This window comes from Oryzias latipes, chromosome 12 (assembly GCF_053564925.1).
Source record: "Oryzias latipes strain Hd-rR chromosome 12, Olatipes_Hd-rR_3.1".
Taxonomy (NCBI): Eukaryota; Metazoa; Chordata; class Actinopteri; order Beloniformes; family Adrianichthyidae; genus Oryzias; species Oryzias latipes.
In genome coordinates, this window is record NC_136248.1 from 10,811,040 (window position 1) to 10,826,416 (window position 15,377).

The window sequence follows — 15,377 nt, forward strand, 5'->3', positions numbered from 1 at the left end:
TTTGATTCAACTATTTTACATATTTGCAAATCCCTCTAACGCTTCCTAAGGAAATACCTCAGTGACAGACACGTCTTTGACTCTTTGTGACTTGAAAGCTTCATCAAATATTAAACGATGATGATTTAGCATAATACCCACGTTTAACACTACTATAGGCTTTTTTACTTTAGAAAAAAAAAAACTTAAAATATATTTGGTGAAAAATATATGAATTTTTTAATTAATTACTGAGCTGTAAAAATGTTTATAGTTTGCGAAACATTGTTTCTCTTTTAATTGCTTTTATCTCTATTCAACCATACTTCTTAACTTGTGTTTTTCCATGTATTTTCTTGTGTTTTCTCTTCTTTCTTTCCAAATCTTGATCCATCTCTGTACCCTTTTTTTAAAATGTGTTCCTTTGCCCTAATTAGATTTGTAAACGAGAAGGAAAGAATCAGAATTATACCAGTGGATTCTGACATGGGGTTTGAAAAATCGGAAAATAAATACAAAAGGCGAAGCAAGCCCAAGCTTAGTGACTTTTTAGATGATGAGGAAGAGGCTGTCCTGCGCATAGGAATACCCTCACCTGAGCCATCACACAAAGCAATCCATATAAATGTGATAGGTAATGAACTTCTGCCGCCTACATACCCAGAGAGCTATGACACTCCTGACTGGCGGCGAAGGAAAAAGATAACAGACCTGAGAGGGTTGCCCAGTACAGATATGGATACACTAAATGAAGAGAGCTTTCCATCCAGCCTTCATGGCAAACAAGGAGACCTGTTTATGCAGCAAGTAGCAGAATTACAAGAAGAGGAGCACATAAATTTGTGCCTGAAGCCATACCACAATGGACTTCTGTATAAAACAAGGATGTGGGCTATAAACGAGCTGGACAACACCTTAGAAAATTATGCAGCATACAAAAAAAATCAAGATGCTAGAAAGAGAGCGCTTCTGAATTTTGAATTAGAGGACTCAGATGATCGACTTTACACTGCAACAGCATTGGACATTGTTGACGACTTTGCCACAATGGCTGAGGACTTTTGTTCAAAGAATTTACAATATCACAGAAGTTCTCATTCATCTTCTCATGAGGACTATATAAAAAACTCCCAGAGCCTTGGGGAGAAAAAGTGTGTCAAATCTAAAATAGGTGGATGGTTTCCAGATGCCATGCTCTCTCCTGTGGTGGAGCCAAGTGATGAATATCTAGATACCATGGATGAGCTTCAGTGTCTAGTCGAAACAGTTTCTGAATATCTGGTGGAAAAAGAAGAAGAAATTAGCAGGTATGGTTCTCTTCCCAAACCAACCAATTCAAGGCTGTTCTCACAATGTAGTGACACAACAAATTCCTTTGAAGAGGATCACATTGATATAAAGGATTCCCGAACACAAACTCAATCCCAAATCCCTACAGATCAAAGCAACACAGGTGTGAAAAACGCTGTGACTTCATTGCTTAACTGTCTTACTGACAAAGTTGCAGCAATCTCCAAACAGTCTCCATCAACCCCACAAGCTTCCTCTGGACAACCAGCAACATCTGGATTAACAAGGTTATCGTCTTTAATTCCCAAATCAACTAGCTCAGCTCCCATAGCTGTTGTTTCACCTGTTGAAACATCTCCTGAGAAATCATTTAGCTCTCTGCCTTCTCAGCCTCAACAAAATACCAAATATTTTGACCAGGAAACCATCACTGCAGCTAATGAAATGCAAAGAAGTGGAAAAGAAAATACTGGAAGTGGAAACAAATCTCAAAGTGATTCTGGAAACTCTGTGTTGAGGAAATTGAATTCTTTAAAGTTGTTTTCTGGTGTAAATAATGAGACATCTTCTGAGAACAAACAAGTATCCAAGCTCAAACATTCCCAATGTCAGAGACAGTTGGATGAGAAATGTGATGGTCAACAACCAATGATTAGTCAACAGAGAAGAAAGTTTGAGAAGTTTGACAATCCTCTACAAAGTACAACATCATGCCACAGTTGTAGGAAAATTTTGCATGAAAACCAAAATTCTTGGACATGCAGAGAAGAAGGCTGTCCTGTTTCTGTATCAGAAAGGTCTACCAGAAAAGAGATAAAGATAGAATGTGAGAACACTGGATTTTATAGCCCTTTTGAGAAGTCCCTGAGTTCCTTAATTATACCTGCTGTCCCCATGCCACCTCAGGAAGCTCCTTCTGTGATAGTTTATCCAGTTTTCAGAGCTTCTGATGATCCCCAACCAGCACCGATAGCTTCCACAACCGTTACCCAGAATTTTTCAGTTCCCCAGGAAAATGCTGATAAAGGGTGGTTTTCTAGCATATTTAGCTCTCCGTCTGCTTCCTCTCGTGTGAACCAGATGTTCAACTCAAGTCAGAATTCTCAGAATGTCAAAGAGCCATCAGTTCTACAACTTGCCTCAGATCAAAAACTGACAGGGACTTCTCATGGAGTGCAACTTGAAGTTTCAAGTAAGGCAGAACCACAAAGTTTTCTCACGGGTCTTTTTAAAGGGAGCTCTGCTGATGTATCTCAGAAAGGATCTAATCAACCAAAGCAAGGCGGATTGCTATCTGGATTGCTAAAATTTGGTTCAAATAGTGATCTATCTGGAAGTGTGCCACAGCAGGCAAACAATCAGCCTGGTTGTAGTAATATTCCCTCACAGCCTACTGATGACTCTAATCACAAACAAAGTTCCTCAGCTTCTCAGACAGGTGGCTTTCTGTCAGGGCTATTGAAATTTTCATCAACAGAAAACATACAGCAAAGTGTACAGGCTTCTGAAGCTGAAAAACAGAGAAACATATCTTTCCATTATCCTGGTGAAGATCAGAAAATGGGTCAAAGTCAAATTCCGAAAACCCAACCTCAACAAAAGGGGCCACTCTTTGGGATCAATAAATGCGCACCCTCCAATAGTAAAAATTTAAGCCATGGTTTTAAACAGGAAACAAACAAACTGGGTTTTACTCGACAACAGACTGTTCCACTTAGGAATCCATCATTCCATCAAAGTGGTCTTTTACCTGGACTTTTTAAATTTGCTTCAGCTGACAATGTAAACAAAGAAAATCAATCAGTAGCTCATCAGCAATGCATTTCTTTAAGTAAATCTAGTTATGAACAAAGAAAAACAAATAAAACAAATATATCAGTTACAAAACCAAATCAACCCTCAAGTGACACGACACACAAAACAAGTAACGCAATTGGACTGTTCTCTGGAATAATCGAATCTTCCTCAGAAAATGCAATGCAACATCACAGAACTGAACACATCTCACACTCTCAGATGAGTCAACAAATCAAAGTGTCATGTAATCCACCTGGCTCTACAAAACCTGAGATGTCAAATCAATCAGGATTGCTCTCTGGGTTGTTTAACAAGTTAACTAAACCATCTGAAAGCAAAGAGACGACCTCAACCAAACAGTTATCACATCAGAAAACCATTAACTTTAACGTAGTGCAAAATAAGTCATTTCCTAATGATATTCTGCAATTGCCTCAAGAATGTGAAGACAAAAAGAGGATTCCAAGAAATGCTCAGCAAAGTCACTCACCTAGCTTGTTGAGTACAAATGAAAATGAAGGTCATTGTACAGAACAGGTAAGGTTGAAACAAATAACACAAATGCCTTTAACTAAAACCCCGGGAAGAGATTCCCCTGTGTCAAACAGTTCTGCTTCAGATGTTGCAAGAGATGGTCTTAAAAGATCTATTGCAGATGGTCTCAGCCCAGGTCATAGCAGGCATGCTCTTGTAAATGCACCTGTGTCAATTCATTCAGAGAGTTTGGATTTGCGAACATCTGCTACTTTTGCAAGATCTCTTTCAAGTCAACCAACATACTCCTCATTTAGCAATGGTAACTTATCTCAGCTATACTATAACTCACTCCCATTGACAAACCAAACGGCATATAGTACAGGGAATATTAATTCTCTTTTTCAAAATTATACTAATTCACCTATCCTGAATTTACAACCATACATTGGTGAAAGCAGCCTGTCTTTGTTGGGATCATCAAACCAGAGCAATTACCATGGAATAAGTTCCTCTTATGATGAAAACCAGTGGGTCCATGAAAGCTCTTTGTGGCAGCAGTTTGAAAAGGAGGCATTGAATTATCAGTTGCAGGTGGAAGATCAGGGGTGCAGACACAGCAGTGAAAGTATTCCTCTGGCAGCTGGTACTTTTCATTGCAGCTCTTTAAATACTAATCCACCATTTAGTCATGCTTCCTGGCAAGCTGTTCCATGTCACCAAGAACAGATGGATATGCATCTCCCTGAAGGATGTAAAAATGAAGGTCAATATTCCAAGCAAAAGTTATGGAACAGTTCTGAAAATTTAGGAAACATGTTTCGGTCAGCTAACAATGACCGTCCATTGAACTTAACTACTAAACAAAGAAATTCAATATTTAGTAAATGGAATTATTTTAATGATAGTTCTTACAGCCTAAATGAAGTGTCATATCATGAAGGGTATTATGAGGAGTCTGCACCAAGCTTATCTTATTCAGCAAACTGGCAATGTGGCAGAGACTGTACAAACCTACAACATGCTCCCACTAAAGGGATGATACGCCATAGCTCATTTATTAACTATAGACCACTAGGTGCAAGCTATTCCATGGATGGCATTGCTGACACAGAAGATTTGGTGTATACTGAAGATACTGAATGGTATCAGCAGTGGCTTGCTCTCTTAGAACAAGGAATATGGTGGCCAGCTGAAAATGATGACTGCGGTTACTTTGTTTACACCGATCATGAATACATTTATGCCTTGCTTACAGATGCAGCAGGTGACTATGTGTATTCCTGTGCACCTGAAAGTATGTCAGGTGGAAGTGAAGAGAACTTTGATAGTTTTCCTAGTGCATGGCTAAACACTGAAATGGTTTTTGTTTGTGGCTTTAAAATTCCACTTTACAATGAAGATGAACTTCTTTGGCTTCCTGGGCAAGACTACAATGATTCTCAGCTTCTTAATGCTCCTTTAGATTTGTCTGCAGCTTATAATAAAGGAAACCAGATCATGAACCTAAATCTCAAGCAGTTCTCTGAGATGTTTGAAAATTCATTTTTGTCACACCAGCAACAAGGTTTGGATTTTACATCATACAGATTGAACAAAGTAAAGATGGACCCAAGGCAGACTCACAATGTCTTTGAAAACAACTACCAACATGTAATTGACCTTTCATGTCATAAAAGTAATCAAGTTAAACCTTACTGGAACAATCAGGAGGTTAAGACATTTCTCGCTCAAAAAGTTTCGGTTTCCTTAAACTCCACTGCTACAACACATTCACATCAACAGCTACTTTATAACTGTTATCAACCTAGCCAACAGAGACGTTCATCTACTACTGTGACAGTGAAACATGTAGATGATGTTTCAAAGGAAGAATGGAGTAAAATGGTTTCACCTGCTCAGGAGATCCCTAATCGGCAAGTCAAAAATATTTCTTCTTTAATATCCTCATTTGTTGGGAAACAGTCGCAGGAGGAAATAACCACAACTTTTAGTCAACCTTCTGACAAACATTCTAAGAGCATTTTGTCAACATGTTTCCAAAGTCTTAAGTCTAAGATAATCGAGGAAGAATCTCCTATTGTGATCCAGCCAAAGCAAGTTAATCAAATGCAGCAATCAGCTACCACACAAGGAAGGATTTTACCCACACCACCAACATCCACTCAAATAACCCAGCCACCAACACAATCACCGTTAACTTCACATAAACCAAGACTTTTACGTCAAACAACAATGGACCAGCAAGCACTCCCTTCAACAAAGCCCAACATCACAGTGCCATTAGGATCAAACAACGGTGTTAATAAACCTACACAACCTACACTGGCAACTGGTAAGCCAGAGGGTACATCTGTGGAAAAATCACCTGAACAACCACAGACAGGCTTCATAAATTTTTTAAAGTCTGCAATTAAAATTGAGGAAACTAAACAAGATTCCAAGATTGTTTCCCAGTCACCTTCAAGTAATCACACCAAAACTGAGCGAACTGCTTCATTACAAGGCACTGGCACCTCAAGTAAAGAGTCTACAGGCATGTCAAATGTCTTTGGATCAATTAGCAATTTATTTAGTAATGAATCCTCTTTACCACAAAAACAACCCATTGTTACAGAAAGTTCTCTTTCATTTATGCCAAAATCTAAAGAAACAGAAAGATCACAAACCATAAACCAAGCTGGTACATTTCTCTCTACACAGAGTGAAACTTCAAATAATAGTTCGTCCCAACAGTCTTCCTCCAAATTGTCAAAGGAAGCCACAGTTACAATTAGTACATCTGAAGCAAAGCATACAAACCAGGAAGCAGGGAATAAGTCCTCTCGTGGACTTTTTGGATTTTCAATTGGTGATATGCTAACAGAATCAACGTGTGCCAACTCTAACCAAATACCTCGATCAGCTTCATCCGCTACAGCTTCACAAGAATTTCATGGTAAAAGTATTTTGTCTATGTTTACTGGACCAAATGAACAACAGGCTACACCTAAAACTGATCATTTGTCTGATGCACAACCTCCTCAACAGGAAACGCTGGGCAAAAGTTTATTATCATTGTTTGGAGGATCAAATTCTCCCCAGGTTGCCAATCAAAGCAAACCTACTACTGAATCATCGCAAGAGAAAAATCTTCCTCCAAAAGATCCTCTATCTACTGGATTCCTTTCAATGTTTGGTGGTTCTGGTAACCAACAGGCTCAAGCCCAAGAAGGATCTTTTCTTGGTGGAATTCTGCCTGGGCCAACAAGCTCATCTGAAAGCCCAATGAAAGGCTTGTTCTCAGTGTTTAGTGATCCCAGCGCTATACAGAGTCAACAATCAAATACACCTCCTCCACAAAAAGTACCCCCATCTCAAATTCAGCAACAAGGGGAACCACAGGCAAATTCTAAACCCCAAGATCACCCTCAACCACAAGCCCAAACAGCTGCTTCTGTTCTTGGAGGTATATTGGGTGGTATTTCTGCCTCCAGTATGAGTCCTACAAAAAATGTGTTCTCCATGTTTAGTGGTCCCAGTACTCCTCAAACAACAGGACCCAGTCCAAGTGCAAGTACACCATCTGTGTTGAAGACAGCTCCAACTAGAGTATTTTCCGTTTCCGCACGACAACAAACTTCAAACATCTCATTTTGTACTACAGAACCAAAAGAACAATGTTTATCCTGGGGCACATCTATATCCAGTAAAGGCTTCACAGAGCAAGAAAATTTGAAAAATAATTCAAGTGAACACCTGGGTAGCAAATCTGATACCATCTCAAATGGAATATGTGCCAGTCAATCCATCAGTACTGCCAGAAGTACAGCTACTTCTAATAAAGAGGATATCGCAATGAAAAGTGAAGAAGTTGTGTCTTATGATACAAAAATGGAATGCAATATTTTACATGAAAAAACAAGCTCAGAAAAAGCTTCCCTGGACCCTGTTATAAGTAAAGAAGCCTTAGATATTGACCCGTTATCTCCAATCACTGGGTCACACCTAAAGCCTTCATCTTCAACTGGGCTTATATCAGATGGTACAGGAAAAGGTTGTCTTTCATTATTTTCTCAACCCAGCACTCAGCCTACCGGTAATAAGGCTGGTCCTTCATCTACAGGTGCTGCCTCAAGATCATCAGAATTTAAAAGCCAATCAGCTAAAGGATTATTTTCTGTGTTTGGAGATTCTGCACCTCAACCTACTGGACAATCTGCAGGTTCTTTGTTTGGTTCAGTGTTTGGAAGAGCTCCACCCCAAGCATCAGCTTCTCAAACTGGAGGATCTGTACTAGGTAGTTTATTTGGAGGATCTGGAACTCAAAGTAATCCTACAAAAGCAGTAGGTCCTGTACCTCAGACAGCAGGACCACAGATAGGGTCATCTTTTCTTGGAAGCCTACTTGGTTCATCTACTTCCCAGACTGCTGGATCTCAACCAGGGAGCTCCATTTTGAATGAGATTTTTGGAGGTTCAACAGCTTCATCTGTTGTGTCTCATGCAAGCAGATCCACTACCAATCAAACGTCAACACTAACAAATAGTTCAGTTTTTGAAGGGATTTTGGGAGGATCATCCTCTCAATCTGGTTCTAACCAGTCTGGTTCATCTTTACTTGGTGGCATTATACAAGGGAGCGCTCCAAGTGAAAGTCCTGGTAAGGGTTTACTTTTAATGTTTGGAGGTTCTGTTATAGGCACAACAGCCACTTCAACAACTACTTCAACGTTGGAAATTGAGAAGAAAATATTAGCTACCCATCAAACCGACTGCACATCATCTACATCCATTTTGCCAAAACCTAATGATGACAATAAAGCCCTTCTGGCTGCTGTTGAAACTGATTTAAAAGATGGATCTGCCAAAATTAAATATGATTTAAGGACACTACAACAACCCAAAGACGCAAGTGAATGCCCTGAGGTTAGCATGGACAACACAAATGACAGTCTTTCTATGGAGCTTGCTTCCCAAAGTACTGACACCCTAGCTGCTTTAGCTGATCTTGGTAATTGCAAAGACACAACAGTACATGGAAAATCTGTAAGTGACCAGCTGAAAGATAGAACACCAACTATAACAAAAGAGGAAACGTCCTCCCAGCCAGTGACTCCTCTATCCCAGGTACAGCAAAAACCTCCGGAATCAGATGCCTCAGCAAGTCACTCAGCAGCAGATGGAGTTTCAGGCTTTGTATCTTCCTTGTTTAAGCCATCAGTTTCCTCACTTGAAGTTCAACAGCAGCAGCAGGATCAGAAGAACTCCCCTTTTGGACTTGGAGGAACGGCAAACCAGGCTTTTATCAGCCAGACAGGACCTTCACTGTTGGGAGGGATATTTGGAAGGTCCAAAACCCAAACTTCACCTCAGACAGGAGGATCATTATTGGGAGGTTTATTTAAAGGATCTGCTCCACAGCCTGGCACCCAAAGCACTCCTTCAACCGGAGGGTCTATATTAGGTGGGGTTTTTGAAGGCAGATCTTTTGGCAAGTCTACAGCAACCCAGAGTGGTGGATCATTGCTTGGTGGGATGCGTATAGGATCTGCAGCTGCATCACAGCCAGGTGGTTCTTTTCTTGGAGAAATGTTTGGAGGAACCACTGGCCAGACTATAGGCTCTCAGGCTGGAGGATCAATACTTGGGGGCATAGGTGGGTCTTTATTTGGTGGCATGGGACAACAACCTTCTGAATCTGTTTCAGTAGAACCAAAGATAACATCTGCTACCACGGAACAAACTAAAAATGAAAAAGCCTCACCAAAGGCACAAACATCAGGAAACAGCACAACTAAATTAGATAATGAACAGATTAAATCTGACTCTGGAACTAATGGTATTGTACAAGAATTTCCTATGACATGTCCAAAGGCTGTTGCAGATCCCCTTGTGGTTACAAATGAACCAATAAATAGGACAGATGACCTTAACAATATCAACCAACAATTGGCCATTGACACTGAGAAAGAAAAGACTGGTGCAACCAGTGAGGTGATACAGGAAAAACCTGTGATCATTAAAGAGGACCCAGATGGTAAAGAATGTGACAAATCTGTTCCTTCCAACCCTCCTGAGGGAAATGCTACTAAAGCTTTACCAGCTATTCACATGCCTAATAGTGCTGAACAATCTCAGCCAAAATCTGTTTTTGGTTTTATGTCAACACAGAGCGAAGCAGGAAAATCGTTTGGTTCCCTTTTTTCACCGGCAGTATCATCAATTTCTTTGTCATTGCCCCAAACAGAAGGTTGCAGTGGTTTGTTGTCAGGATTAAAATCTTTCTCAGGGGGCTTGTTTCAAGAGGAAAGCTCAGTTGCTGGAAAACAAGAGCCAACAACTTCAATATTTGGAGCAAAAATAAACCTCTCCTGGAATACAGAGCCTCCCAAGCAGCAAACTGTCCCAGTTGTATCATCGCAACCCCAATCTGACACCAAGCCAGCGAGTGATCAAACATATACCTTACAAAAGACTGCAACATCTGATGCCAAAAAAGATGAACTGGTAGGTTCCACAGATAAAATAGAACCCCCCAATATTTGCATCTGCACTCCTGAAGTAGACCCTCCAGCTCCCCTCACACCAAAGGACAAAGAAAGGCTTTTAGAAACATACCCCTCCGCAGGTTCTGCCTCTGGAGTGCAGCTGGACGAGTCCCGGAAGGATCCATTGAATGAAAAAAGGCCAGTAAAATCATAATAAATGCTATTCCCATCAGTATTTATTCCAAATCAACAGTATGTAGTGATTAACTGTCCAGCTCTACAGTCCACTTCCTCTTGTTTATCTCCTAACCATGTGTTTGTTTTTCTCTATCTTTAATATGCCATCTCAGATCAGAACTCCACAAAAAAACGCACCAGTTAATTTTAAAACTTATTCGAGGTTTTTCTCCATTTATTTTATAGAATAACAAGTTGCACAATACATGCAAAAACAAGAGAAAAACAACAACTTCCCACTTGTGTGCAACAGCTCATAGGACTTTTTGTTTTATTGTGGAATTCTGGTTTAGATTGGACAGTTGTTTTTATTTTGTCTGGTAAAACATTTCCTTCAATAACAATAATTCAGAAACTATGTCATTGTTCTAAAATGTAGTATATTTGATCCACACAAATAAAAGGCAAATTCTGAAAGTTCCTGGAAAAGAAAAAAAAAATTCTGCATATTTTATGATTTTTACCCCTTTGTGCTCCAACCATGCGCCTGTATGTTGTGAATCTGAAAATGCTTTCTTATTTTCAAGTAGTTAAAAAAGGTGGCATTGATAGTAAAATATGCAGATGTAATTTGGGTATGAAAATTTACCAATTTTGGTATGTCATGTTTGAAATGTATTTGATACTTTGCACATGGTTTAATGCAAGGTTGAGTAAGTTGCATAACCTTAGAAGAACAAAGTAACCACATTGAAACTGTTTTTACACTTTCTTTTATACCACATGCAGCAAAAAATACTCAACCTGGGATTGAAGAATCCAAGGTTAAGTATTTTTTTAAGCCAAGTTAGGAAGTCTGTGTTCTGAACCATTTCAATATTTAGAGTTTGTCCATTGTTTTAGACAAATAGGGTTGCAATTAAATCTGTACAGGTAGGTATGATATATGACCACATTAAAACATTATTAGAAACCACTGAATGTTTTCAAAATTAAAGATTATATTTAAACTGCTTTTGTTGAACAATTCCCACTTGTCTGGTCTTTCTGTGACAATAATATTGGTGTATTTAAAAATACATTTTTACACATTCTCACTACAGATGTTTTTCTTGCTGCTCTCTCCCCATTGTAGTCCAGTGGAAAGTAGTCGTTTTGGTTCATCAGGGAATTTGAGCCAGATCAGCTCTCAGCTTAGTGAGACTGGCCCTGAGAGCACTGGAGGATCCGAACTCGAGGAGTCCTTTCACTCCTACCATAGTACTGGTTTACAACCCACCGCCCTTGGGAAGCCACCTACTCATGGACACGTCTTCAGTAATGGACATTCTAATATCACTGAGCAGAAGATGCACAGGTTGTCTCCTGAGGATACAACTTTGAAAAAAGTACTTCCACCAGAGAAAGGATCACCTAAATTTCAAAGGTGAATTTTTTGTGTGTACACTTCTTTTCATTGTATCATTACAAAAGAGTTAAGAGGTGCTAAAGTGCTTTTTTTTTTCCCTACAAATCCATGCTACATAGAATCCATGATGGAGGATCATTATTGCCATTTTCGCCATCCAGAGTTCGTTGGTTGAAGGCCATCAATAAAGTCAGGGTCCAGCTGAGGGAGGTTGGTGATATTTTATGTTTTTAGTCTAATTGTATTTTATTTCTTAACACCTTTCAAGTTTTTATTTTAGACATTTTCTCCTTTCCCATACTGAGTATACAATTACTGTAAATTTACAATAATGACACTGGTTGAGTTTTACTTCTCGATGTTCATGCCGTTTAATTGTTTCTAACTTCAATATAAGTATAATCAACTTAAGAATTGGCTGCCTGGATAATAACTGCTTGAAAACAAGAGATTAAATATTTATATTCTTTTCAATTTCAACAAATTGGTTGCAAACACAACTTTTGAAGTATTTTCTGAACTGTACCACTACGTTTAATTTTTCTGGTCACAATAAATTATAAAGTGACAATTTCATCCGGTAATAATTTTTATTGGCCTTTTTGATTTTCAATACACAAGAAATATTTATAAAAAATGTTTTAATCTTTGCAAATAATGAATATTTATAGTATGTGTATGTAGTATGTATACCTTAAGTGGAGAAAGACATTGTAATTAGGTACACATGGAAGGTGATTTAAAAAAAAGCCTACATTGTTCTACTATTCTAAAAACCCAATTTAAAATCCAAAACTGCATTTGAATAAAAGTACTTCATAAGTGCATCAAGCTGTGCTACATCAGTATTTTGTCATTTTTGACACAAATCATTTCGGAATTGGAGGACATTTGGGCTTCAAAATTTATAGAAAGTAAGTTTTCGCTTTCCTGATTTTCTGCGACATGGTAATCAAAAATAGGTAATAAACTATCGAAGGCTTGATTAATTCAGGTTAAAGATCAATCGTGCAATTTGTATTAAATTATATATTTGGTCAACAACAACAGCGGAATTCCCCCAAGATTTTAAGGATGCGACCATCGTGACTATTTAGAAAAGAAAAGGAGACCGTGCGGAATGTGGAAACCATAGGGGAATTTCACTTCTTTCAGTAGCGGGGTAAGATACTTGCCAAAATTCTTCAATTTAGACTACAGACTCTTGCTGAAGACATCCTTCCTGAGAGTCAGTGTGGGTTCAGGGCAAACAGATCTACTCAAGAAATGATATTCACACTGCGACAACTGCAAGAAAAGTGTGCTGAACAACGGCAACCACTAATTGTCACCTTTGTGGATTTCAGCAAGCCTTTTGACACGGTTCATAGAGACACCCTATGGAAGTTACTGAGTTGTTACTGTTGCCTACAAACCTTTATTAGAGTGTTACGGAGTTTTTATGATGGTATGAATGCTAGCATTTGCTGTGGTGATAGTTGTTCAGACGCATTCAGTGTGGGACATGGCTTGAAGCAAGGATGTGTTCTTGCACCAACTTTATTCACTATTTTCCTTACTGCAGTCCTACAAAGCATGCCAGAAGAACTTGGTGATCTCTTTATTAGAACCAGAAGCGATGGAGATCTTTTTAATCTTAGGCGCCTTTTTAATCTTAGGCGCTTGTAACTCACAGTCTTCAGGCCATGCAAGAGCTACTGACTGCCTTTGCTGACGCTTCCACAAGATTTGACTAACAATCAACATCAAGAAAACAGAAGTCCTAATCCAAGACACCCATAATGCAAAGCTGAACCCACGAACAGTGCTCCTGAATGGTATTCCACTGGCTGAAGTAGACAAGTTCTCTTACCTGGGAAGTACTATCTCCAATAGTGGAAGTATAGATAAAGAAATATCACAGAGAATTCAATCTGCAGCATCAGCCTTCGGAAAATTGAGAAGTCATCCGTGGGACCAGAGAGGAATCCACCTGAAAACCAAGATGAAAGTCTACAGAGCCATCATAATGCCAACACTTCTGTACAGCTCTGAAACTTGGACCATCTACAAACGCCATATTAAGAGTCTTGAGTAGTACAGCAGAGACATCTCCGACAACTAATGAACATCTCATGGAAAGATAATGTGTCAAACCTTGAGGTACTGGATAGGGCAGAAATGCCGAGTGTTGAAGAAATGCTCACCACATGTCAACTAAGGTGGGCAGGGCATGTTACACGCATGGAAGACACCAGACTACCAAAAGCTGTTTTCTTTGGAGAATTAAAAGAAGGATCAGAGTGCCGTGACTACGCTTTAAAGACGTATTCAAGAGACACCTGAAGAACATAAAGGAATATGACAACTGGAAGGGAAAAGCTGAAGACCGTGTGACGTGGAGGAAGGTGGTGACTGGTGCTGCTGCTGCTATCAGGGAACAAAATGTTCAGCTATCGTCAAAAAGAAGGCAGCGTAGACTAGAACCAGCGGCTCCACTAGCTGAAGTGAACTAAAGGTGTGACACCTGCGACAGGACATTCAAGACAGCAATTGGGATGTCCTCCCACATACACCCCATAGGCACAAGCTCCTCCCCGCATCATCGACGTCATCGACGGACTGCTAAATAAGATATATTTGATGCTTACAAAACTTTGTGCAATCCTCTTACCAACCTTTTGCCGGTGACAATGTTGCAAATCTGTACTAATAACAACTTTCTCTCAAGTGTATAGGCTGGTTGTTTATCTAGCTGTTACTGAAGACAGAGGTCAAACTTACTTATTTAAATAAGAAAAACATATATTTATTAGTTGTCTTATTCTGATTATATGGGTAATAGGGATGCATGAGGTAGGGTGAAAGTTTGACACCAAGAGCCGAATTTTTTCACTGTGAGAGTCATAGAGCCACACCAAACACTGACATGCCAAGACGTACACACACAAACACGCAATTAAAGCCGTACTATTTTCCATAACACACTCCTCTCCCTACAAGAGAACAGGAAGTATTGTACTTGTTTGTTTCAAAGAAAGTGTCCACCCTCAATACACACATCAAATGCAGCTTAGCCAGAGTTGACACAGCAACTACCCTGGAGGTCAGAGACCCCTTCCACACACACAGGCACCTCTCTCTCATCTCAAGCACACACACACACACACACGCACACACACACCCACACACACACACACACACACACACACACACTCTCTCTATCTCACTCTTTTCTCTGCCTCTCTCTGACACACTATAACTCAGTGACGTGCGGTGAGGTTGATGCTGGTGAGGGTGGCTCCTCTGAAGTCAGATTTACGAAGATAATAACTGAATATTTCACCATTTATCCTACAGTATTTAACTGGTAATTCTTTGTATCTCAACATTCCTCTTTCAATGACACATAAACCAACAAATACGCAAACATCTGGACAGAGCATCCTTCTGGTGTCTAAGTAATTCATTGTCACAATAAATACATTACATTTCAGATGTGTGTAGCATCAATTCAGTTTTAACCTTCAGTAAAAATGTTTCACTCTTATAACTTTTCTTTTTTTAATTTAAAAACTAATGATTGACTTTTTGCATGAAAAACTGATAATTGATGGAATATTAAAATATTCACACAAGCATGCTCAGTCAGGTGGGTTTTCCAAACTACATCTCAGGATTTCTTACCTTGCTGGAGTGATGGGATGATGATCTGAGTGGGATTTCTCTTGTTTCTAGTACCGGTAATCCTCTGCAGATCAGGTTTATATTCAGTCGTAGCCCCTCTGATCAGCTCCTTTACG

At 39.4% G+C, this 15,377-nt stretch overlaps 1 protein-coding gene across 11 annotated transcripts in view; it reads left to right on the plus strand.

Annotated features, from left to right (window-relative positions):
- The window catches only part of unc13bb (unc-13 homolog Bb (C. elegans)), a 187,451-nt gene that overhangs the window by 55,779 nt on the left and 116,295 nt on the right, over positions 1 to 15,377 (plus strand). For 9 of the 11 annotated variants that reach the window (XR_013659497.1, XM_078956187.1, XM_078956188.1 and 6 more), the window contains 3 exons: positions 417 to 10,208; positions 11,323 to 11,613; positions 11,715 to 11,805. Coding sequence is in view for 10 of the 11 variants with exons in the window: in XM_078956187.1 (XP_078812313.1) it covers positions 417 to 10,208; positions 11,323 to 11,613; positions 11,715 to 11,805 (10,174 nt within the window). In the remaining variant the exon portion in view is untranslated. The remainder of the gene's footprint in view (positions 1 to 416; positions 10,209 to 11,322; positions 11,614 to 11,714; positions 11,806 to 15,377) is intronic. The other 2 variants (XM_078956193.1, XM_078956194.1) reach the window with 1 other exon arrangement.